The following is a 25857-nucleotide window of genomic DNA, read 5'->3' on the forward strand; positions in this document are numbered from 1 at the left end:
TATCCAACTGGTTTTTGCACAAACATTTTCCAAATTGAAAGTGCAATTAGATGGAGGAGCAAATCATGTTAGAGGATGAATGCTAGTTCCCAAGAAGACCAATCTTCAGAATGGTATGGGGGGAAAAAGCTGACATCCATCGAGCGAGCCAATTGCTATGATTTCTAATCTAATACTTGGCTTGTTTTCGAGAGCTAAACTAGATCCTCCGAATGGGGAACTCTTCAGTGACAACATAAAGTAGGTGGAGCCTTTCCTCCGGGTTTCCCCGGCGTGTCTTCTGCCAGATTTTCAGATGGAGGAAGACGAGCTAAACCTACCGTCTCTTAATCTCCCGCGCTGCTCTGGAAGAGCCACAGAAGCCACAGCGACAGACTTGCCTGACTTCTATCGGCTGGCAGCGCTTTGCCGCTTTCTAACTGCTGCAGCTGCAAAACCTGAAGAAGACCGCTCAAGCGCCTGCGAGGCGGGGAAATCCCGCCACTTCGGTGAGATTTGGGAAGGGGAGGGGGGAGAGACTTTTCATAGCCGTGCAGCCTGCGAATACTAATCTGGCGCTATGGGCATCAAGTAAGAAATATGGTAACCGGGTGTTCAGATTTTTCCGGACCTGCCTTCAAATTCTGCACAACTATTACTGGGAGAAGCGGCTTTGCGCCTGCTCACGAGAGGGAACGGGCCGCCAAGAACAGTGGAAATCGTTGGCTGCTCTGGCTTGGTGAATGTTTTCGAAGAGCTTCTTGGGTCTCTTTGGGCGAAGCTTTTTCTGCCCGCGTATTGACAGAGATAAACCAAAGCTGATCACTGAGGATTATTCATTTAGAAGGGTCAGATCTGGAACACCAGTTGTGTTGGCGTGTTTAAACCATAACTGCGTAAGGACTAAAAACAACCAGAGAAAAGGGCAGCTATTTTAAGGTTTGTAAATCTTAATATGCTTGGAGGCTTAGGAGAAAAGGAATGGGATTCCATAAAGCCCTTGCTCTTTGCTCAGCAACTTTACTGATATTAAACTGAGACAGCCAGAATAGTATTTTTTGGCAAATGAAAATCTGGGTGTTTTCAATAAATAGGAACCTTGTGAGGAAACAGGAGCATTTTTAAAAGCCATAAAATACTGCTGAAAAGACATGAAAAATAGCACTGAATCATGCAGAACAATGTAATATTTGTAAAAAAAAAAAGAGCTTCACTAACAGGCTGCAGATATAAAGCTTTTTAACATTTAGGTCACTCACCAAATACTTCCTTAATCTATAGAATCAAACCCACCATCTTGCCCTCATGTTAATGGGAAATAAACATTCTTGTTTGACAATGGCAATAACCTGCAAAATACAATTATTTTAGAAATAGACTTAAATTCTTGGCAAAGCCTACAAAATTCAACTGTACCAGAAGTGCCAGTCTTAAACTCTGTCAATAAGCCAATTCTGTTTCCATATCACAAAAGTTTGTTAGCAGACATCAAGCATTTTCCTCACTATTAAATTATTTTAGAGAATTCATAACTCTGGGGGATTAAGGAAAAGGGCTTCCAAGTCAGGATACTTCCAAATGGATCCAAGCTTTAACTCTTTAGGGAATTAAGATCTAATGTATACAAACAACTAGTCAGGCTCAGTTAGACTGAATAGAGTATAAAATAGTTACTTGTTCATTAACAGTGGTCTGTTATATAAATAATAAATTCAAATGGCAGGATAAATGTAATGAAGTGGACACAGGTCCATGGAAGCATATATATACTTGCTGTTTTTTAAAGTGCAATATGGCTTGGCAATTAATTATACCAGAGGGAAAGGATTTGGATATCATTTTTGCAGGTGCCTAAGGACTGTAAATAATTGATAGCATTAAGCATAAGGGAAAAATATTATCTTATGTACAGTTGTAAATTGCCTGGGAAAGATAAGAATAAATAAACAAAAGTAACAAAATTTCCTGAAATGGGAGCTTCAGTTAGATTTCTGATAACTTGTGTGCTGACCTTTAAACTCCCTTAATTCCCCATCAAAACAGCTATTTTGGTTGTGGATTATATGAGCTAAAGTACTTCATTTCTGGAGGCCATCAGGGCTGAGACAGATTGCTGTAGGAAACCATATTATTCCCCCTCACATCCTTAAATTGAATTTCTTAGTAAGACCTCTGCGCCAATGTACAATATAATACTTTCATTGTTTTGATGTAGGAGACCTCATTTTTCAAGTCCTCTAGTTGCCTACTTTCTCCCTCTGCTTACCCATGGCAAATAATCTGTATAACACACTTAGGAGAGGACGTTGGGAGGAGGCTTTGGTGAAACAGATATTCCCCACCTTAACTTCCAGCTTAGGGGGCATTTCACTGGAGATGGAGGACAGACAGTAAATATGACAGTAGATAACCCGGTATAATCCCTTAAAGACTCATTGTCATGCTTTTGTACGAGGATAGTTGTGCTAGTCTATGGTAGTCAAAAAACAGGCATTTGGTAGCAAAAATTTAAATAAATTTTATTTAAAAGTATTAGTTTTTGTGAGCCAACATTATCAACAATTGTAATACTTATATGAAAAACACTAGATTAGGAAATTCAGATTATTAAAGTACATAGAATACTTTAAAGACTTGTAATGGCTGCCTTGGTTGTTAACCAAATCAATTCAATCCAGTTTTCAAGTTTGCCAAATACAGCAAACCCTAAATTATCCCAAATGAACTTACAGAAGACCCTAGGCAACCATGTCATTTGCAAAGGCACTGACAGAACTGATGCTGAAGACTAACCAGATTAATACAATAGATTAAATTTGCGTTTTCCTTTTGGTACGAACATGATAAATATCTGGTAGGTACTCTATCACTTAGTTTTCCTGCATCCTAGATGAAATTGTTCCATTAAAGGGGGCAGAAATGTCCACCAAATATTAGAATATTCCCTAGAATTAGTGAGCTTGAGACTGATTGTGTTAATTCTTTATTCTTACAGATTGTCACATGAAGAAAAGCAGCAGGCTGTAACTACTACAGTATTTGTTTTGTAACTTAAGACTGTTTATAGGTCCTGTTTGAATGTAAAGACATTCATAAAAATATAGATGATGCCAGATACTTTGCTAAATTGGGATGGCATATAGAGTGTTTGAGGTAGAGTATGTAGCATGAAGCAACAAATTTGCCTTCTTGTAGCAGAATTCTGCACTTTTATCCAATCATATTGGAATACTGCATTCAATTCTGGTCACCATAATACAAAAAAGATATTGAGATCCTAGAAAGAGTGCAAAGAAGAGCAACAAAGAGGCTAAGCCATATGATGAATGATTGAGAGAACTAGGTGTGTCTAGTAGTCTAACAAAGAGAAGGACTAGGGGTGAGACAACCTTTAATGGAAATATCTTGAACTCATGGTTAGAAATCCAAATGAGTTCATCAGCCCCAATTCCCTGATGTAGGGAAATGATTTGACAAATCCATGGATTATGCCAAGCTACTAATAACCAAGCATGATCCATACTAACCAGAACATATTCCTTCTTATGTTTCAGATCCTCAAAGGCTGTGCAGTCTCCTTTCACAAGCAGCCAGACTTAATATTGCCAGAATATGGAGCTTGCCTCACAGATACAGCTAACAAACATCAGCATCTCTAACCATACAGAGACCATGGCTCTTCTATCTCAGTACTCCTCTTCCTCTGATGAGCAGTCACTTTACAGGGACTATCAGCCTCCACCGCTTGATTTCATCCCTGTGCCCAAGGCTGTGCTTTATATGCTCATGGCTGCCATGGTGATAGTGAGTGTGGCCTATGCTATTGTTGGTCATTTAATCAAGGACCTGGCTCATGACCTAGCAGGTAAGGGCAGTGCTGCTGAAGCAACCACTTTAAGATGTACAGCTTTTAAATGCAAATTCTATGGCAGAAAAGCTAAGTTCATCATAAATATATCAACCAGGGGTGTCAAACTCAATTTCATTGAGGGCCGCATCAGCATTGCGGTTGCCCTCAGGGGGCCGGGAGGGTATGGCCAGGGTGGGCGTGGCCTACTGGGTGGGCGTGGCTAGAGTGCGTATGGCCTACGGGGTGGGCATGACCAGCTCTACCTCATTCGCATCAAGGGTGCCTATGGGGGCCTGGGCAGGAGTGGGACAGATCTGGGGGTCTCTGACAGAAGGAGGGTCTCTGGGCCAGGGCCAAGGCAGTGGGGGCCGTTCCCACACTGTTTCCAGGATGGCTTCGCGGGCCACATGAAACCACTTCGCGGGCCGGATCCGGCCCCTGGGCCTTGTGTTTGACATGTCTGATATAAACTATAGGTATTCCTTGTCTTACAACTACAATTGGGACCAGAATTCATTAAGCAACGCAATCGTAAATCACACATCAGGTGACTACATCGATTAGTAATGGAGATCCCAGCACTTCCCATTGCTGTTGTTAACCATATTCCACAATTTATAGCCAAGGATCTCTTCCAATCTAAGCCATTTGGGGCTTGGTCCTCCCAACCCTAGATTCTTCCAAGAGACGGATTCCTTTTCAACTCCTCCCAACAGCCCTTTTGGCCACCCTGTAGTCTGCCTTGTGGGGTGGCAAACAGCCCCAGAACTACATGGTTCTGGGCCTTCTTGCCATGCCATGGCTCTAGGACTGCAAAAAACTGCTGAGCTGCAGACCTGAAGCCTCAGCTGCCTCAGCCTGACCCAGCGAGACCCAAAGGGCTTCTTGTGTGCTACAGTTCTGAGGTTGCAAGAAGCTCCTGAGCCACAGCACTATGCAAAACTGCAGCTACTCCAGCCCAGTTTGACTGCAGGTCCCCTCATCACCCTACACTCCGGATCCACCTTGTTCTCTACAACCCATCTGACTTTTGCTGACTTCTTGCTTCACATAAGGCCATGTTTCCCAGGTGTTGTGAGGAGATTGCTGTGCATGATCTGGGGAAGAAAGCCTTATACAGCCAACAACTGCCTCACAAAGGTCCAGGCAGAGCATGTTTGATCATCAGTGGGAATAAGATGGCAAATAACAGCCAGGGTAGGAGGGCCAGAGAATGTAGTGAACCAAAAGGGCCCAGATGGGGTGGGGAAAGAGGCAGAACTGAAGTTCCCCTGTGGTATTTCATAAGTGCTGGTAGGCTGTGAAGCACCCAAATTTTGATCATGACTGCAGAGGCACTGCAACATCGTAACTTTGGGGGCTGGTAGTAAGTACTTTTGTCCAGCACTACCATAACTTCCAACAGTTGCTGAACAAATGGACGTAAATCTTATTTTTAAGTGGTGTACTTATTGCTCATCATGGGAAAGGCAAGATGCCATGCCAGGTACAGAAGACAATCACAGAATAATAATATTAATTTTCTACTGATTTTCTTTCAGTTATGATTACCTATATTATTTCAGGAATATATTTATAGGCCTAGAGAGATACAACTGAAATAGTGAGGATAAATTCTTTACTCCATAACCTGTTCCTTGTCCTGTACCATCTCAGTATACAAAATCTAAGGCAACGATCTTCTCAGTATGGTCAACTGGTGCTCAACATTTGAATTGGAGAATGCTTTAGATATTCTATAGATATTCTTAAGACTTTCTTAAGATTTGTTCTCCAAGAATTCTGTGGATTGCTGTGCTTCAATATATAAACAGAGTTAGATATTTTTTCAGCATACGTAACGCATCCCAAGTATCTTTTTCCTTAATGTATGACTTTCATTACATCAGGAAAACAGGGACTCGATCTGTACTCAGAAATATTGCAAAACTAAATGGATGCTCACACCACCTAATCAACAATGCTGTATTAGTGATCATAAATACTATATGTGGTGTAATTCTAGAATCATGTTTGTTCTATGCCGTTCTTTAATGTATGTCAGTTTTGAACATGATTATAAATCTGCCTGTCCTGTTTTTGCATTAATTTGCACTTTCCAACACAAAGAAATATATTTTAATGTTTTTATGGCAAATATATCTTTAATATACACTTTAGTAATATTTAAAGCCATACACTGCATTGCAAAACTTGAAGTCCAAAACAAGGGAATACATTTTCAAGTGTAGACCAAAGGATGTCCCCAGCATACCAGAATTGTGGCGTCTTCTCCTCTTGCAGAAGTTGAGGTGCATGAGATATATGCAAGTTCATGTCATTTCTTAAGAGATGGCTTCAAACCCCATACGCAGCTATGGGGCCCAGAAAATAAGAAAACCCTTTGATCTACTCCTAAACTGTAAAAATAATACTATCAAAGAACTTATCCCAAATCTTTGGGAAGGACTTGATACGTGAGAAAAAATACCAAATGCAGTGTAAATATCTAGTTGATTCTGTGATGAACCATAATAGTAATTACTGCAAATTGTGTCATAAGTACTAAAATCTAGAAGAGGCAATTTTCACAATGAGTTTGATTTTAATGTGGTCAGGACAGATAATATCACACAGGCTTTGGATTTCTGAGGTTTGTAGTTTTTAGGTTATCAAAAAAAAAAAAAATAACCAGTGGCTCATATGTTTTGCTTTCCTTTCAATACTGGAGGAAATTTGTTTTTGATAGTTGCTTCTCCTGCAGAATATTTCCAAGATTTCCTGGAATTCCTGACCCCTCCCTTCCCCGAAAGTCAGACCTTTTACCTGACCTGGCAAAATGTAGCAGGAAATCACTAGATAGGAATTTAACTCAATTATCCTGACCTCTGCACTTTCAGTTGACTTACATGCTATATTCAAGCATGGGAAATGACTATAATATGAAACTGGTAGAACACAGAGTTGCAGGAAATATTTCAAAGTCATGAAAATCTGAAGCTATTAAAGAAATTTGTCTTATTTTATTATGACCAATCTACCAAGTTTCCTTTATTGTAGGAATTTACCTATAGCGTATCAATTACATGGTGTGGCTCTGTGTCATCTTTACTACTACTCAACAAAGATTAGGATAAAACAGTGTTTCTGAGGCTATTTGATATGCTGTCTTCAAAAAAACAGTGTTTCTGAGGCTATTTGATATGCTGTCTTCAATTTCTTTTAGACTGCCTCTTAGGTCCACAGCCAGATGATCCAGACAAAGAAGAACCACAGCCCTCAGTTGTTTCAGATTTCCAGCCCTCACTCTTGACCAGAACTCCCACCTGCACATGTTCCCCAACCCAGGCTGAGGAAGTACATATAACCCTAGAAACAGCTCTGCGTGTGACATCGGGACTACAAAGATGAAGGCAAAAGAGTCTTACAGAACAAGACTATGCCAAACAAGCTCCCAGAACTGAAAGGGAAAGTCTCATCGCAGCAAAAAGAGGCAGGCTAAATATGTGAATAAGCCATGGACTGCTTTGTTGTAGTGATTCCACCTTTTAACATCAGCCTAAAGACTGTCCTTCTGAAACTTTTTTGGGGGGTCATTAATTGGAAAATTTTAGTTCATAATCAATGGTCATCAATCCTTAAGTCAAGCAGCTGCTGCTTTTTTCCATCTCCCTTGCTGGTTCACAGATTCACATTGCACATTAGGATTCTTTCACTTGTAATTATTAAAAATAAAAAAATACCAAACTTTACTGAAATGATGAAGGAAGATAGTGAGAGATCAATTTTTTTTCATTTCAAAAACCCTGATAGCATGATGGCCCAGTTGCATTACAAGGAAACCAGATCACTGAAACTGTCCTTATTAGTTTGAATTACCATATTCCAATTTCAGGTTGAGACATATTTAATATGTGCATAAATAAGACTGTGACTAGGAGAATCCATTCAATTTTGGTCCAAGATGCTCCGAAATAAAGACTAGGTGCCTTCCCTATGGTCTTATTACTTTGCCTACGGGAACAAGCAGCGTAGAGTACAGGTTCAGTCTTCTCTCTAGCAAAGAGCAGTGGCAATAAATAAGGAGAATTGAAGAGAGCAGCAGGTTTCTAAGCCCTAGGCATCCAAGCGGCAAAGTGGGCTGTCATATACCATCTGCAGATTGACTTTGTGACCAACTAATTCCCGGATGTTATTGATGCCATACTTGATCATGGTGGGTCTGGAAGAGAACAGAGAAAAGTCTCACAAAGAATTTGTTGGAAATAATTTAACTATAAGTGCACACCCTTTCAAAATGGCAGACAATTCTGAAACAGTTGCTAACTACTCCCCCCCCCCCGCCCGTGCAAAAGACAATAATTCACTAAATTACAATGGAAACTCAAGGTAAAGGACAAGCAACACAAGGACAGTTAGAACAGAATTCGCAATACTATATGTATCTATCTCCTCCCACCCACTGGGGATCTATCATATCCCTACAAGGACCTTTGGTCCTATGGACCAAAGAAACTGATCCAACCCAGCCTGATCTAAAAGAACTATCTGCTGATTATGTCTGAGCAAGCGAATAGTTTTAAAGGGTTGATTACCATCCTTCCTATCCTGGAGATATTTAATTGGTTCAAATGTTGAATTCAATGCTTCCTTAAATAGGATTTTATTTAGACAAACGCTTGTATATTGTATCAATATATTGTGTTCTGTTTTCTTTTCCCCCCAGAAGTACTCTTTAGTTCTCTTAGTGTACAATTTGTCTTTATTAGCTGAGATTGATTTTTAATAAGTTATTCTTCCATTATTTAAATAAATCTAAATTAAAAATTGCAAATTGAAACTTCCCAGAGATTAGTTTCATCTGCCTATCATCCTAGAAAAGTACAATATGAGTTATGGGAGATACTTCATAGTTTCTCTCACAAATATTAGTAGCCCTTGGTCTTTAGAGACTTCTAGCAGGCCCAGACAGCACAGGGCAGCTTAACTGACTCTCCAAGACACTCACCGTTCCAGAGATAGCCCCCAGGCAATGACAGACACCCCATCAGGCAGGCCCATAGGCAGCAGCATTTCCGGGCGGAAGACTCCTGAATTACCCACTTCCACCCATTTCTTTAATCCTGAAAGAAAATGGAAATGTCTATAGTTAAGCTGACAAGCTGGGAATTCGGGTGCACAAAGCCAAGGGTTTCAGGTTACTGGGTAGACCTCAAGCCTGGTTACTGGAATCCATTCAGCACTTTCTGCTGGGATTCAGAGCAATGTAGAAATGCAGGTCCCTCCCTGACAAAGAGAGGCAGAAAGGAATATGTCAGGTTGGTGGTTGAAGGGATTGTCCGAAGTGGTGTAAAACAGGACAAGACAGTCATACCCAGCTCTTGCCCAATTTTCTCCAAGATTAAATCAAGGACAGATTTCTTAAGCTTTGACCAACTCTACATCAGGTTTGGAAAGCAAAATAAAAAGTTCAGGTCCAAATTTTCTGATGTATTTGCATTTCGAAGTTGGTAAGACCGAGATAGAACACAAGCATTGTATGAAAGCTATGCTTCTGAAGCCTAAATTGCTTGGATACTAATTCTAGGAGTGTCCTGCAGTATCTTTGGGTGCCAAAGTATCTAACAAACAAAACAATGGCAGAGAAGCAAGGTTCGATTATGTAGTTCCCAGGATTTAGAAATTCAAGAATCCTTAAAAAAATGAGATTTTAACCAAAATGCAGAGAAACAGGGGATTTTTGCTTCCTTCTTCACACTCTTATAAGTTCTCCCCCTTCCTCTGAAATAGCCTAAAGTGAATTATCTTGTGGTTTTTAAGCATTTTTATTCATTTATTAGCTGAACAGCCACACACCAAAGAGAATACATTATTTATTATATTTTATAAGGGTGGGCGTGGGAGAATGAGGCCTAAATGCTAAAAAAGATAAAATGCCACAATTTCAGCTACCCATTTAATCTGAAAGACTGCAAATGTTGTCACTGTGTTCTGAAAAGTGTTTTGTTTATGGGGGGGGGATATTTCCTTTAAACATCAAGGACCTCAAAGAAAGAGGAACTACAACAAACAGTTGATGACAAAGTATACTTTCAAGGTGTGTTAACACAGTGGAAAAGTGTCCTCACTTATAGTGCATTCACCAATTTTTTGCAACTATATGAGTCATAAGGAAATTATCAATGGCTGAAATGAGAGCAGTTGGAATTCTTTAAGACAATCGGCATGCAATTGATGCCTTCCTGACTTAAGTGGAAGCAAATATTTTCCATAGGTAAGAAAGTAAGCTGAAAACAGACTCACTGATATTTCCTCAAAAGTTACTTTCATTATAACCTGTACTTTTCGTGATTGGTCTTTACTGCCAAAGGTATTTCGTAAATCAACTAAGTTATTTGAGAAGAGTTTAATTTGAAGAGGGAAAAGCACTCAAATTCTGCCATAGATAAAGAAAATTACACTTTAACTATATAATTCCTTTGTTTGTATATATCCTTAAAAAAAACACCTCACCTTGATGATAGCTGAAAACTTCCATGCTGGGCTCTGTGTAAGGATTGTAAGCAGGCTTGAAGCGCAGTTGTGTGATTCCTGTTACATAGAAAGAAGAAGCTGGTTTCTGGGAACAAAAAAAATAACAGCTAAAAAGCTTCTCACCGAAACTGCAGCTCTTTACCCTGCACGTTCACTTTTTACCATCTCTTACCCAATTTGGTGAAGAATTCTTTCAGGACACCCATAAGGTCTCCTAGAGTCAAACAATAATCAGCCACCACACCCTCAATCTGGTGGAATTCTGCCAGATGTGTAGCATCCAATGTCTCATTCCTGAAGACACGATCAATGGAGAAGTATTTGATTGGTGTGAACTTCTTCTGTAGTAGGAGCAATTATCATAGCTTGGCATTTTCATTTGATTCAAATACCCAGTTTTATGCTTATCAAGTTCTACCAGCTTTAAACTCATAATTATTTTGTAACAAGGGTTTGCCATGCAAGTATTCAACATACAAAAGAAAACTCCTTAGTATTTACCTGCTGTGCCAGCTGATAGAGCATCCGGGCACTGACAGCTGTGGTGTGTGTCCGAAGAAGATTCTTCCGAGCCTCCTCCAGTTTCCATTCATATTTGTAACTGAAAGGAAGGGAACAGATTACCATAAACATACATGAACTGGAAGAAGCAATGTGAGTCAAATGACTCGAGAAATCAGCATAAATGTAATTTCTCTGCAGAACAAGAGAAAATAGTTGATCCATTGGGCCCAATGCTTAAAAATTCTGTTATTTCTATTAGACATTTGGGACTTTTGTCCCTTATGCAGCCCTGGTGTATAGAGTGTCTTGGTGGCATGGTAGTTAGAGCAGTCTTGGCGGCAAACTCTGCCCACAGCCTGGAGTTCAATAGTGATGGGGCTCAAGACTGACTCAGCCTTCCATCCTTCCAAGGGCAGTAAAATAAGAACCCAGACTGTTGGAAACAATATGTAAATAATGCTAGCATTGTACATAAATCTAAATGCTATTGCCATACAATAACACTTTTAATCAATATGAACCAGTTCCAAAAGGTGCTAGGATTTCACTAGTGAATTCATTTGTCAGCATCAAGTCTCCCATCTTTGCCTCCTCTAATGCCACACAAGAAAAAAGTCTTTCCATACCAGCTGTTGCACTGAACTCCACAAAAATTATTCATGCTTTTCTATTGTATAGTTTGCGCAATGTCAGGACAAAGCATGCTAATAAACTCACCCTTGAGAACCGTACCCTCCTTGTGAATGCACCCTCTTTACCTTCTTCAAATAATCCATGGGAAAGTCAATTGCTTCAGCAGGATCTGAAAGAAATTAAACTTGTAGAAAAGTATCCAGACATGCAAAGGCTCCATATGCATGCAAAAACAGCTGCCTTGATTGCTGTCCAGACTCAGGGCAAGAACATAAAACCTATTGTAAAGTGAAGCTTATTATATTTCCCACAGAAAAATGTGTGCCACATCCCAGAATATTTACAAAAAGCACCTTAAAAATAATTTCTACAGAAGACCCTAACCTTTTGGACCAAAGGATACATCTGCAATTATGTAGTAATGTGCATTACAATTTCTCAAAATGGTAGTCATACGGAGCATGCCTATTCACAAAATGATAAAAACTTTTGGTATGTATGGACTTTTGGTATAGTCCAAGGATAGGGTAATTCTATGGAAAGGAAGGGACAAGGAGAAATTGGGATGGATATTTAACTTGACTTCTGACCTGCAGTGTTAACAGCAGACTACATTGTAGGACTGCCATTAGCTCCTTTCTTATACAACTACATATAATTTTTACTCCTTCCTTAATGTTGGCAGGTTCTTCACATGGAACTGTTTGGTTCATATCCATAGCATGCAGACACCCTAAATCCTCCAATGTTTATTGCTCAATTTGTAAAAACACACTTAGAACAATTTAAAATGGCAGCTACACATTTTAGACGGGAACCAAGTGGCTCCTATATGCATGTGCTTGATTAGATCTCTATAGGAACTGCATAGGAGTCCAAATCAGCTCCAAATCAGCCTTAAAAGGAGACCAAACTTATATTCTTCACCTTGGTATGACAAGAGATAAAAGTTGTTATATTTTAGACAAACAATGAAACCAACCCTTCATAAAGAAAGTGTCATGCTGATCTCGGGCTGGATGCTGCTGTGGTTGAAAGAGGGCATCAAAGTTCCAGAAGGAGCTCTCAATGAAATTATTGGTGGGCATTTCGGTGAAACTGAAGAGGGAAACAAGGTTTCAATTAAATATTAAGGGAACAGGTCCCATGACTAGCTTATACTCCGACATAAGCAGAAGGAAAAACATCACAGTGTAGCCAGAATAGCCAGCAGAGGAGACTTGCTCTAGCCAAAGTACTCCGCTACTTCTCAAAGGAAATTATTTACACCCAATTAACAAAAATAAATTACTTGAATTTTCCTAGCAGCCATTACTTTGTATAAAATGTTAGTGAATCTCAAAAATGAGTATTTTTGAGTTGTATCTTCTTAAATTCTTACAGCCAGTTGAGTAGGCATTTTAAAGGCTACCCGCAGCTGTATTTATTCTGCCCATATATTATTAAGTACATACCCCATTTCAAGGAAGATCTGCCGAAACTGAGTGCGAACCTTCAGCAGTGGATGAAGATGGCCGCTTTCAGGCATAATGCCCAATGCTTCAAAATTGTAAGACTTGAATTTCAAATCTCTCCAAGAACCACTGCAAGGATGGGGAAAACAGGAAGAACACGAGAAAGATAATTCATTTAGCAATAGGCAGTGATTTCTTTGAGAAGAGTTTCCATTTCAATAATACATCTTCATTTTTTACAAAATTAACATACTCATTTTTTAAACTTCACATAAAGGCAACACAAACACAATTGAAAACAGGGAGGTTAAGAATTTTGTCAGGAAGGGTCTGAAGCTGTGAATCCATTTTAGCATCCTGTCAGATGTAAGTCTATTTATTTATTTATTTATTTATTTATTTATTTATTTATTTAATTTTATTTTATTTTAATTCCATTTATATCCCGCCCTTCTCCGAAGACTCAGGGCGGCTTACAAGCTTAGCAATAGTCTATGATGGATGAAACTTGATTCTATATAGTGAAGCGAAGAATTCTGTAATCAAGATCCACATGCAGAAATCAAAAGCAAATTCCAGACAGAAATGGCAATTTGTAGGCCCAGATCCAAGGTTAACCAGGAATCATACTGTAAGAGATACCAGAGTTTCTTACCTCACAATCATCTCTGGTGTAAGATCTGTTTCTTGTTTAGCAATTGTCGTACTAAAAGCACTTCCTTTTTTAATCCAATATGTCTTTATGGTCCTAAAATGAAATACACGTTTTCACACGTCATCTCTTGGGAAGAGGGCAGAATCATTCAAAGTTCTATTTCAAAGAGTATTCCGTGAGAGCTTGCAAACTAGAGCAATTCCTTAAATTAATAAATCACATACACAGACACCCACGCATTTTGAATGTATTCATACAATTCTATACTGAGCATGAAAGCAAATAGTCTTAAAAATGAATCAAATCAGGACAGAACATATTGTTGGTGAAAACTCCAGAAGGAATGAATTATCAACACAAAGAGTAGGAATTAATGAGAAAGACAGATCCATTCATCCATCTTCAAATCCCCATAGCCAAAGATTTATTCAACCAGTATCCCTGGGCCATGGTTCCTTGTTGGCAAAAATAAGAATGTAAATGAAGTAATTAACTGCAGAGTGACTATCTCTTTTCTTGAATGCTTTGCAACATTGTCCAAAACCTGAAGAAGCATAACCTTAGAAACATAACCCAAGAAACCTGTATGAAGAGCTTACACAACAAAAGATATATTGAGCGTAAGATCTGATAGGATTATAATCTACCCTTAGGCCATATTGAAATGTTTATTTCATGATGAATATACACAGCATATCAAGCTACAAAAATTCTGTTGTGAAAATTTTCTATCAAATATTGTTGAAGAAGCAACAAACATGGGTAGCAATGGAGCAAGAAACCAGTTTGAAAGCAAGTGGTTGAAGCAGAGATGATTAAATGGCTAGAACCAGCTTACCTGAACAATATAAGACCATCCTTGGAGATCTTTGTTTGAGTGCCTGTTTCCCCCCACTCAATAGGGAAAATATTTTTCAGTGATGGTGAAGGGAAAAAGGTCTCCTTAATCACTATAGTTCTTTTAGCCTGGAGCCTTTAAAAAAATCCATACTTTTCAAGCATATTTTAATGTCTTTGTGTACAAAAATCATTGCTGCTGTTTCTTAATGTGAGTGTTACTTATATAAACATGTAAAAAAATTAACTTGTTTTATCTATTTGGGGTTTTTTGTTTTACAATCTAATTTAGTTAATCAATATTTCTGCCCAATAACCAAAGTCAGTGTTTAAAACAAGCGTCAGAGTATGATATATACAATGCTTCATGTCCTTCTTCAAGTCCTGCTATACAGGGAGTGCAGAATTATTAGGCAAATGAGTATTTTGACCACATCATCCTCTTTATGCATGTTGTCTTACTCCAAGCTGTATAGGCTCGAAAGCCTACTACCAATTAAGCATATTAGGTGATGTGCATCTCTGTAATGAGAAGGGGTGTGGTCTAATGACATCAACACCCTGTATCAGGTGTGCATAATTATTAGGCAACTTCCTTTCCTTTGGCAAAATGGGTCAAAAGAAGGACTTGACAGGCTCAGAAAAGTCAAAAATAGTGAGATATCTTGCAGAGGGATGCAGCACTCTTAAAATTGCAAAGCTTCTGAAGCGTGATCATCGAACAATCAAGCGTTTCATTCAAAATAGTCAACAGGGTCGCAAGAAGCGTGTGGAGAAACCAAGGCGCAAAATAACTGCCCATGAACTGAGAAAAGTCAAGCGTGCAGCTGCCAAGATGCCACTTGCCACCAGTTTGGCCATATTTCAGAGCTGCAACATCACTGGAGTGCCCAAAAGCACAAGGTGTGCAATACTCAGAGACATGGCCAAGGTAAGAAAGGCTGAAAGACGACCACCACTGAACAAGACACACAAGCTGAAACGTCAAGACTGGGCCAAGAAATATCTCAAGACTGATTTTTCTAAGGTTTTATGGACTGATGAAATGAGAGTGAGTCTTGATGGGCCAGATGGATGGGCCCGTGGCTGGATTGGTAAAGGGCAGAGAGCTCCAGTCCGACTCAGACGCCAGCAAGGTGGAGGTGGAGTACTGGTTTGGGCTGGTTTCATCAAAGATGAGCTTGTGGGGCCTTTTCGGGTTGAGGATGGAGTCAAGCTCAACTCCCAGTCCTACTGCCAGTTTCTGGAAGACACCTTCTTCAAGCAGTGGTACAGGAAGAAGTCTGCATCCTTCAAGAAAAACATGATTTTCATGCAGGACAATGCTCCATCACACGCGTCCAAGTACTCCACAGCGTGGCTGGCAAGAAAGGGTATAAAAGCAGGAAATCTAATGACATGGCCTCCTTGTTCACCTGATCTGAACCCCATTGAGAACCTGTGGTCCATCATCAAATGTGAGATTTACAAGGAGGGAAAACAGTACACCTCTCTGAACAGTGTCTGGGAGGCTGTGGTTGCTGCTGCACGCAATGTTGATGGTGAACAGATCAAAACACTGACAGAATCCATGGATGGCAGGCTTTTGAGTGTCCTTGCAAAGAAAGGTGGCTATATTGGTCACTGATTTGTTTTTGTTATGTTTTTGAATGTCAGAAATGTATATTTGTGAATGTTGAGATGTTATATTGGTTTCACTGGTAAAAATAAATAATTGAAATGGGTATATATTTGTTTTTTGTTAAGTTGCCTAATAATTATGCACAGTAATAGTCACCTGCACACACAGATATCCCCCTAAAATAGCTATAACTAAAAACAAACTAAAAACTACTTCCAAAAATATTCAGCTTTGATATTAATGAGTTTTTTGGGTTCATTGAGAACATGGTTGTTGTTCAATAATAAAATTAATCCTCAAAAATACAACTTGCCTAATAATTCTGCACTCCCTGTACATAACAATAATAATAATAATAATAATAATAATAATAATAATAATAATAATAATAATAATAATGAAGAAGTAGTTGGAAGGGACGTTGGAGGTCATCTAGTCCAACCCCCTGCTCAGGCAGGAAACCCTATACCATTTCAGGCAAATGGCTGTCCAGTCTCTTCTTAAAAACTTCCAGTGTTGGAGCATTCACCACAGTTTTATACACAGTTTTATACAAAACCGCTGGGTGAGATCATTCGTGGTTTTGGAGTTGGGTACCATCAGTATGCTGATGATACCCAGCTTTTCATTTCGACCCCAAACCACCCCAGTGATGCCCTCGACGTGATGTCCCGTTGCCTGGAAGCGGTTCGGGTCTGGATGGGGAGGAACAGACTTCAACTCAACCCCGACAAGACTGAGTGGCTGTGCATACCAGCATGCCGGGATATTCAGAATATTCCATCTCTTTCCATGGGGGGTGAGCTATTGCCCCCCGTAGATAGGGCTCGCAACTTGGGAGTCCTCCTAGATTCGCGGCTTACTTTGGAAGACCGTATAGTGGCTGTGACTAGGGGGGCCTTCGCCCAGGTTCGCCTGGTGCGCCAGTTGCGGCCCTATCTAGACCGGGATGCCCTGTGTACGGTCACTCATGCGCTCGTGACCTCTCGTTTGGACTACTGCAACGCTCTCTACATGGGGCTTCCCTTGAGGACCACTCGGAGGCTCCAACTGGTACAGAATGCAGCCGCGAGAGTTGTGTTGGGAGTCTCCCGATACTCCCATGTTACACCTCTGCTCCGCGAGCTGCATTGGCTGCCAGTTGTCTTCCGAGTGAGATTCAAGGTTTTGGTAATGGTTTTCAAGGCCCTACATGGCATGGGTCCGGAGTACCTTGGGGATCACCTGCTGCTGGCGTCAACTTCCCTCCGCCCTGTGCGTTCCCACAGAGAGGGCCTCCTCAGGGTGCCACCGGTCAGAGAATGTCGTCTGGTGGCCCCCAGGGGGAGGGCCTTCTCTGTGGGCGCCCCGGACCTATGGAATCAGTTGCCGGTTGAGCTCCGGACGGCGCCTGACCTTCGCTCCTTCCGACGCGATCTGAAGACCTATTTATTTGAACAAGCCGGCCTGGCCTGATGGGGGATGTATTGGGGTTTTTATTGTGGTTTTTTACATTATTATTTATTGTTTTAGCTCGGGCTTTGTATTTAATTCTCTTTTTAACTTTTGTACTTTGTATTTTATATGTGCCCTGTTCACCGCCCTGAGTCCTTTGGGAGAAGGGCGGTATACAAATATAATAAAGTTAAACTTAAACTTCTGGAGGCAGATTGTTCCACTGGTTAATTGTTCTAACTGTCAGGAAGTTTCTCCTTAGTTCTAGGTTGCTTCTCTCCTTGACTAGTTTCCATCCATTGCTTCTTGTCCTGCCTTCAGGTGCTTTGGAGAGTAGCAGGACTAATTATTCTATACTTACTATATAAACAAACAATACAAACATAAAATAATAAAAATAAACAGTACAAAAAGATAAAACAAATCCCATTACATTACCTGTGCTAATAAAAGAGGAAAACTTTCAATCCTATGAAGTTGTAAAGTGCAACAAGGAGTTAATTTGTTGGGATTAACTTCGTTACAGAAATTACCGTAATCTCAATTCGTCTCTGATCATTCTACAACAGATATTATTTATTTTATTTTTATTTTATTACATTTATATACCGCCCTTTCCCGAAGGACTCAGGGTGGTTTACAGGGTAATTAAAAACAAAAAATACAAAAGTTAAAAACCAAGTTTAAAAAAGATTAAATTTATCCCTATATAAATAAAACCCCAATTAAGATAAATTAATCCTCAGCCTGGGCCAGAGAGCTCGAAGAGCCAGGTCTTCAGGCCCCGGCGGAATGAACGGAGGTCGGGGGCAGTCCTCAGCTCCACTGGCAGCTGGTTCCAAAGGGCAGGCGCCCCCACTGAGAAGGCCCTATCCCTGGGTGTTACCCGCCGGCAATCTCTTACCGGTGGCAACCTGTGGGAGCGCACTGGACGAAGGGAACTTGATGCCAGCAGCAGGTGTTCCCTCAGATATCCCGGACCCAAGCCATTTAGGGCTTTATAGGTCATCACCAGCACCTTGAATTTCACCCGGAGGGCAACTGGAAGCCAATGCAGCTCGCGGAGTAGAGGTATTACGTGGGAGTATCGGGAGACCCCCATCACAACTCGCGCAGCCGCATTCTGCACCAGTTGAAGCCTCCGAGTGGTCCTCAAGGGCAGCCCCATGTAGAGAGCGTTGCAGTAGTCCAAACGGGAGGTCACGAGCACATGAGTGACTGTGCGTAGGGCATCTCGGTCCAGATAGGGTCGCAACTGGCGCACCAGGTGAACCTGGGCAAAACCCCCCCTGGTCACGGCTCCTATATGGTCTTCAAAATTGAGTCGTGAATCCAGGAGGACGCCCAAGTTGCGAGCCCTATCAACGGGGGGTAACACCTGAAGCTGAAACTTACACTTCTGCTAGGAGTTTTCGTTTTTTCAGTTCATTTTTATCTTTCTCCTCTAAACAGTTAGCCTCTCCCTTCTGAACTTGGAGCAGCTTCTCCCTTACGGTGTCCTGAACAGATTCCACCTAGGAGAGAAAGGAAACTCATCATAGATAGAAGCCCAAAGTTCTCACTCTCATTCTGTTTTTCTTGGATGCAAAAGTATTAAGGCAACCCTGAACTTACTTAGTTGTTTCTTAAATATGTACTGCCTTTGTTCAACTGTGGAGGGTGAGGGAGCAAAAATATAACATGCTGCAGAAACAGGGACCCCACGCAGATAGGAATTTTGATTACTCACTGCCTGGAATATCCGAGGGCCATTTTCTGAGCTCTTATCTAGCCGGATCCATTTGCTGGACATTGCTTTGCTGAATCCCACCTTTCCACTTGGCAGTGTCTACAGTAAAACAAGGAAAACATTACTCCATCAGATCAGAAGCCATACAATGAAATCAGCGGAAAAAGAAGTTACTTAAATTTAGATTCATGCTAAATACAGATCCACAGCAAATAATATTAAACAAATACTTTCTCAGTAACAATTTAATACAATTAAAGATTAATACAAGATATATATTTTTTTACCATGAGTTCACTTTGAAGCAGACCCTCAGGGGGGATGCTATGAAATACTCGGACCTCATGGCTCCCTTCGTGAATAATTTCTTGGCCCTCAGGTGTCAACTCCCACTTTTTAGATGTACGTTGCTCAGCCTCGATCACCTAAAAAGAACATAAAAAACATCTTCCTTGGTAAAAAAAAAAGTAAGGAAAAAGCCAAGAGTGCTGTATTTGATAAAAGAATCATGTGGTTCTTAGGAAGTTTTAAAGTACCTCAGAACTTCTGCTGACCTAAAGTATAAATGACTAAAATCTATATAACAAAACACGTATTGCTAAACAAGAATTTGGCAACAGTTACATGTAAGAATATTTAAGGACAGTCTGAATGTACATATATCAGTGCCAAATTCAATTATTAAGTTTTCTTATTAGCGTATTTTAGAATAATCTTTCACTGTAATTACATTTTCTGAGCTAATTACTCTACAATCACAATAAGATCAGTATTAATCTAATGTAATTGGGGAACTGGAAATACCTATGATGAGGTTATGACTATCAAATCTAGGCTGCAAATGAGCATTATATGGAAGGAAGGAGTGATTCATTCATTATAACTTTGCAGCTATCTAGTGTCATCTGGTTGTTTGCAGTTCAGATTTAGTAGTTAAGGTACAGTCATAATCCTTGACTTATAACTATAATTGAGCCCAAAATTTATGTTGCTAAATGAGACAGATGTTAAGTGAATTTTGCCCCCTTTTACGCTCTTTCTTGCCACAGCTGTTAAGTGAATAGCTACAGTTGTTAATTTAATAACATGGTTGTTAAGTGAATCTGGCTTCCCCATTGTCTTTGCTTATCAGAAGATCGCAAAAGGGGACCACATGACTGTGGGACACTGCAAATGTCATGAATATGACTCAGTTGGCAAGCACCTGAATTTTGATCAAGTGACCATGGGGATGCAGTAATGGTTCTAACAGTCATAAGTTACTTTTTTGTGTGCCATTGAAACTTTGAATGGTCACTAAATGAACTGGTGTAAGTTGAGGACTACCTGTACTATATTCAGTGCTTTTTTTTGTAAAAGAATAAGGTGTCGGAACTCACACATGTCATACAACCCGCCTTGCCTACCCTACAAGGTTCCATCCAAAAAAGGTGCCGGAACTCCGTTCTGAGCGTTCTATGAGGAAAAAAAGCCCTGACTATATTTCTTTTTCCCTTGAAGCTCACAAGAGAAATTAACAAGGAAAAGGTGAGCAAAATATTGGTCTTACATTAGAATCTAATGAAATTATAGCAATCTATTTAGCATTGCATACATAACCATATGTGAAGAGGGGATTGACATATTCTCCAAAGCACCAGAAGGCAGGACAAGAAATAATGGGTAGAAGCTTGTTAAAGAGAGATCCAATTTGGAAGTAAGGAGACATTTTCTGACAGTGAGACCAATTAATCAGTGGAACAGTTTGCCTCCTGGAGGTTTTCAAAAACAGACTGGACAATCATTTGACCAGGATGGCAGAAGGTCAACTAGAAGACTTCTGAGGTTCCTTCCATCCCTATGATTCCATGTTCTATATCCACCAAAGACTCTTATTTTACTGACTTTCTCTCCCATGATGACATAATACTGCTCCAGGAAACATGGACTATTGATGACCTTTTATTAAATGTATTCCATTCATTTTCACTGGAAATGAAGGATTCACTGGAGAAGAGCCTAATGCTGGGAAAGGTTGAGGGCAAGAGAAGAAGGGGATGACAGAGAATGAGGTGCTGGATGGAGTCACTGAAGCAGTAGGCATGAGCCTAAATGGACTCCAGAAGATGGTAGAGGACAGAAAGGCCTGGAGGAACATTGTCCATGGGGTCGCGATGAGCCGGACATGTCTTCAGAACTAACAACAACAACAATTCACTTTCAACTAGGACCAGGAGCAAAGCAAAGCATAAGGCAGCCCTAAGGGTCCTATTTTCCCCTAGTCTACATGCCATATCAAGGTTCCTCTGTTTGCTCTAATCCAATGACTCAGCCTCTTTCTCCCACATCACATTAAGCTCCTAAAGAAATGGCCCAGCCACGATGGACTGTCACATCTCCTCAGAGTTTTGGAAGGCATACTTTCAAGAACTCTATATGGACACATCTCTTGGAAGCGGATGCCCTAGCAAAATTATAGAAAATCTACCAATGTGAGCACCAGTGACAATGACAGAGATTAAGAATCTTTGGTGCCCAATTAAGATCAGGGAAGGCGCCAGAAGACTCCTGAAGTGATTAAAAGAAATTTGGGCTTCTGGGCTCCCACTCAGGCATGCCTTTTACCTGCATTGATACCAATGGCTAAATACCCAAGAAGTGGGGGCTTGTGATCATTTCCCATTGTCCCTATATATAAAAATGATAAAAAGGATGAACTTGCAACCCGATCAGCCTCCTCAACATAATTAGCAAACATTATGCAAGATGCCTACAAGGAAACTCCAGAATTGGTTGGAATAAGAAAACATACTTGTAAAAGAGCAAGCCCAATTTAGAGAAGGACAATCCACCACTGACTAGTGCTTAGTGTGCCAATATCTCATTGAAAAATACTCCTCCTGCATCATTGCCTCCTTTTATGTCACCTTCATAGACTTCAAAGCAGCTTCTGACTCCATATCATAAACCAAACTATTGGAAAACCTGGAGAACTTTTTAATTGACTGACATTTATTTTATCTAATACATATGTTTCATGAAGAGCTGTCACTCAAAATAAGCTATATTTATTTAACAATACTCTCAAAAACACCTACTGGCCTTAAAAGAACACTGAGAACACTAGCACAGTATTTGTAAGGCAAACTACTTAGAGGTAAACTGTAAGGACCTGCCTCACTCAGTTCTCCTAAGAAAGCAGAACTCTTGAAACAGCCATCATTTCAAAAGGAACTTTTATTGGGAGGTGTTGACAGCAAGAATAAAAGGCAGGATCCGAGGATTTCCCACGCACGAACCAAGTAGTTAAAAGTGTCCATAGTAACCCCACCCTAACTGTCCAGCCGGACAGTTCAAACAGGCCAATCTGCAGATGTGAAAAGCCGTGGGAACAGAGTGATAAGGCGCTGCTTCCAAGGCTGTGCCGTTTCTTCCGTGCTTGAAGGTAAGGCAGATGGCCGGAGGTACATTCCATTCTCACCCGTTAGAGGCACATCAAAGATAGAGCAAGAGATAGAGCAAAGGAAATACACATCGGCACCTCAAACTTCCCCCTAGGAGAATGGCAGAACCCGAAAAGAATAAGAAATCCCATGCACACAGGACACAGAGTTCTAACATAAACTATCAAAAGCTCCAAATCATGGCATTTGCCAAAAGCTCCAAAAATCACAGAATTAAGCAATCTCCTGTTTCAAATAGCTGTGAATAGTCCTAAATTGTGCTAGTAGTAGGAAGTCTCATAAGGACTACATTGCTAAAGAAGCACAAAGGAGTTCATCTGCTATCCTTAAACTACTCAAAATAAGAGGTAGCCACTATATTTCTGCAGCCCTTAAATTATTTGAAGTCAAGCCAACAGCATAATTTCTTTATGGTAGCCAGCTAGGCCCCTATTCCAATTTTGCAGCATCAGAACCTGTTCCCTCCAAACTCTTAAGATAACCTTGTCATTTTTTTACTGTGGCACGACACATCAAAAATGAAATTTAGTTGCCCACTCTCATAGTGAACACATATGACGCACACCTAAATATACTATAAACATATACATACTAGATTGACCCTTTAAGCACCAAAATGTGTTTCTAATGCCTCCTGAGACTAAAGATAGGCCTCAGGAAAACAGTGTGTGCATGACCATGCTTAACTACAGGCACCCCTCAATTTACTACCACAATTGATCCCAAAATTTCTGTTGCTAAGTGAGTTTTGCCCCATTGTATGACCTTTGTTATAAAATGACAAGACCACATTTGTTAAGTGAATCATGGCAGCTGTTGAATTAGGAACACAGTTCCCCATTGATTTGTTTGTCAGAAGGTCACAAAAGGGGATCATTCTATTTGGGGCTTTCTGATGGTTCTTTTCTTACAACTCTGAATAGCTTTGGACAGCATAGTCCAGGGCTCGGCAACCTCGGCTCTTTTATGACTCGTGGACTTCAACTCCCAGAATTCCTGAGCCAGCATAGCTGGCTCAGGAATTCTGGGAGTTGAAGTCCACGAGTCATAAAAGAGCCGAGGTTGCCGAGCCCTGGCATAGTCACATGGATGTAATCTATGAACAATGGTATTGGTCGGCATAGCCCATTGGCTGACAACGGGAAGTCCCGCCTCTTTCTGCCGCAAGAGCTTGCGCGCCGCATCTACTCTGCGTGGCGCCACTCAGGGGCGTGGCCCGGCGCAGGTCTGCCTTCTTGCCGACTTACCTCTCCTAGCGCCTGAAGACTCTTCACGGCCCCGACCAAGACTTGGTGTTCCAGGCCAAGTGCTGCTGCTGCTTCCAGGCTGCAGAGTCCGGCTTCTCCGTCAGCTGCCACATGCTCCAGCCTCTGTAAGAGTAACTCTGCTGGTGAACCAGGGCCTGTCGCGGCTGCCGCCATGGTGGGAGACATCTTTCCGACAAACTAATAAGACCTTCCGGTGGTGACCGGAAGCGGAAGTAATGACTAGCGCACAATTTTTAAAAACGGCTGCGTAGTCTCTCTTTAAAGCATCACGGGCTTTTTTCCGCGAAAATCAGCGGGCTAGATGCGCAGCCGCTATAAGATGACTCGCGTACTATATGCTCAGCGGGAAGTATGTCAGGAGTTAATGTTTCAAAAATTGTCGCTTCCGTTTTTTATTTAGCACGGTTGGGCGCTCACTAAGCAAGCTAAATATCAGTATTTAGAAGCTAAATGTACACAATGTCAGGTAAAGCATACATGACAATATTTCGTTACTGTGTATTAAAATGTGTTTCGTACAAAAACAGCCACGCAAAACATCCTTGCACACATGAAAGACATGTTTCCTTTGTTGAGCGTCTGTTTTCTTCAAAAACTCTTTGCGTTTCCTTGTATGTCTTACACCACTTCTGAAGGCAATATGTTCCACTGGTTAATTGTTCTCACTGTTAGGAAATTTCTCCTTAGTTCTAGGTTGCTTTTGTCCTTGATTAATTTCCACCCATTGTTTGTTGTCTTGCCCTCCAAAGCACCAGAAGGCAAGGCAAGAAACAATGGATGGAAACTAATCAAGGACGGAAACAACCTTGAACTAAGAAGAAATTTCCTAACAGTGAGAACAATTAATCAGAAGTTTTGGGTGCTCCATTACGGGAGTACTGTGGAGTATTGAAGAGACTAACAGTCACTTGTTCAGAATGTTCCCCAACCTTTTGGGCAGCAGGAACTGGTTCCATGGAGAGAGGTTTTTCCAGAGACTGGAGAGGGTTTGGTTTCATGTTCTGCTTGCATCCTGCATCCTCACTTATTTGTGTGACCCAGCTTCTGGCATGCTGCAGACGTGCCAGTTCACAGACTGGGGGTTGGGGACCCCTGGTATAGGGTCTCCTGCTTAGCAATTTTCCAATATTTGAGGAGCTCCTACAAAGAAGAGGGGGTCAGCTTATTTTCCAAAGGACCAGAAGGCAAGACAGGAAACGATGGAAACTAACCAAGGAGAGCAGTAACCTGGAACTAAGCAGAAACTTCCTAACAGTGAGAGCAATAAACCAATGGAACAGCTTGCCTCTAGAAGTTGTGGGTGCTCCATCACTGGAGCTTTTTAAGAAAAGACTAGACAGCCATTTTTCTGAAATGGTATAAGGTCTCCTGCTTGAGCAGGGAGTTGGACTAGAACAGGCTTTTCAACCTTTTCACCGATTGTACCACTTTTAGGATATGGCAGTATTTGAGTACTGTCAGTCGCCTGGCAAGGTGTCAAAAACGTGATGACTAAAAAAAGCATAAAAGTGATAAAGTACAGGTAGATCTCGACTTACAACAGTTCACTTAGTAACTGAAGTTACAATGGCACTGAAAAAGTGACATGACCATTTTTCACACGACCGCTGCAGTATCCCCAGGGTCATGTGATTTACATGCAGATGCTTGGCAACTGATTCATATTTGTGATGGTCCCAGTGTCCCAGGATCATGTGATCCCCTTTTGCAACCTTCTCACAAGCAAATCAATGGGGAAACCAGATTCACAACTGTGTTACTAATTTAACAATTGCAGTGATTCACTTAACAAATGTGGTAAGAAAAGTCATAAAATGGGACAAAACACAAATTTCTCACTTAGCAACATAAATTTTGGGCCGAATTGTGGTTGTAGGTTGAGGACTATCTGTATATCCACTTACCACACCTTTAATGGGAAACTTGTACCTGTTTCT

At 40.8% G+C, this 25857-nt stretch overlaps 2 protein-coding genes across 5 annotated transcripts; one reads left to right on the top strand and one right to left on the bottom strand.

Annotated features, from left to right (window-relative positions):
* Window positions 1-365: 365 nt before the first annotated feature.
* SMIM44 (small integral membrane protein 44) lies at window positions 366-7219 on the top strand (the record flags this gene model as incomplete). 2 transcript variants are annotated; one of them, XM_083353718.1, is made up of 3 exons in its annotated part: window positions 366-488; window positions 3534-3844; window positions 7035-7219. In XM_083353718.1, exons 2-3 carry the CDS (start codon window positions 3592-3594, stop codon window positions 7217-7219), a joined length of 438 nt encoding a protein of 145 aa, XP_083209844.1. In that variant the 5' UTR covers window positions 366-488; window positions 3534-3591. The 2 variants fall into 2 exon arrangements, with proteins under 2 accessions (XP_083209844.1, XP_083209845.1); XM_083353719.1 differs by lacking the exon at window positions 366-488 and adding an exon at window positions 827-918.
* On the bottom strand, window positions 5946-24416 carry FARSA (phenylalanyl-tRNA synthetase subunit alpha). Of its 3 annotated transcripts, none has more exons than XR_014491329.1 (13): window positions 23900-24416; window positions 19497-19634; window positions 19210-19308; window positions 18876-18994; window positions 13589-13681; window positions 12934-13062; window positions 12462-12577; window positions 11564-11648; window positions 10844-10943; window positions 10515-10683; window positions 10322-10427; window positions 8817-8931; window positions 5946-8030 (listed from the first exon to the last, which is right to left on the bottom strand). XR_014491329.1 is itself a non-coding variant. In XM_083353715.1 (13 exons), the coding sequence occupies exons 1-13, from the start codon at window positions 24083-24085 to the stop codon at window positions 7925-7927; spliced, it is 1533 nt and encodes a 510-aa protein (XP_083209841.1). In that variant the 5' UTR covers window positions 24086-24395; the 3' UTR covers window positions 5946-7924. The 3 variants fall into 3 exon arrangements, 2 of the variants coding, with proteins under 2 accessions (XP_083209841.1, XP_083209842.1); XM_083353715.1 differs by having other exon boundaries at window positions 10322-10399; window positions 23900-24395; XM_083353716.1 differs by lacking the exon at window positions 13589-13681 and having other exon boundaries at window positions 10322-10399; window positions 23900-24396.
* Window positions 24417-25857: the final 1441 nt, after the last annotated feature.

The sequence above is a fragment of the Vipera ursinii genome, assembly GCF_947247035.1.
Source record: "Vipera ursinii genome assembly, chromosome: 2".
Classification (NCBI taxonomy): Eukaryota; Metazoa; Chordata; class Lepidosauria; order Squamata; family Viperidae; genus Vipera; species Vipera ursinii.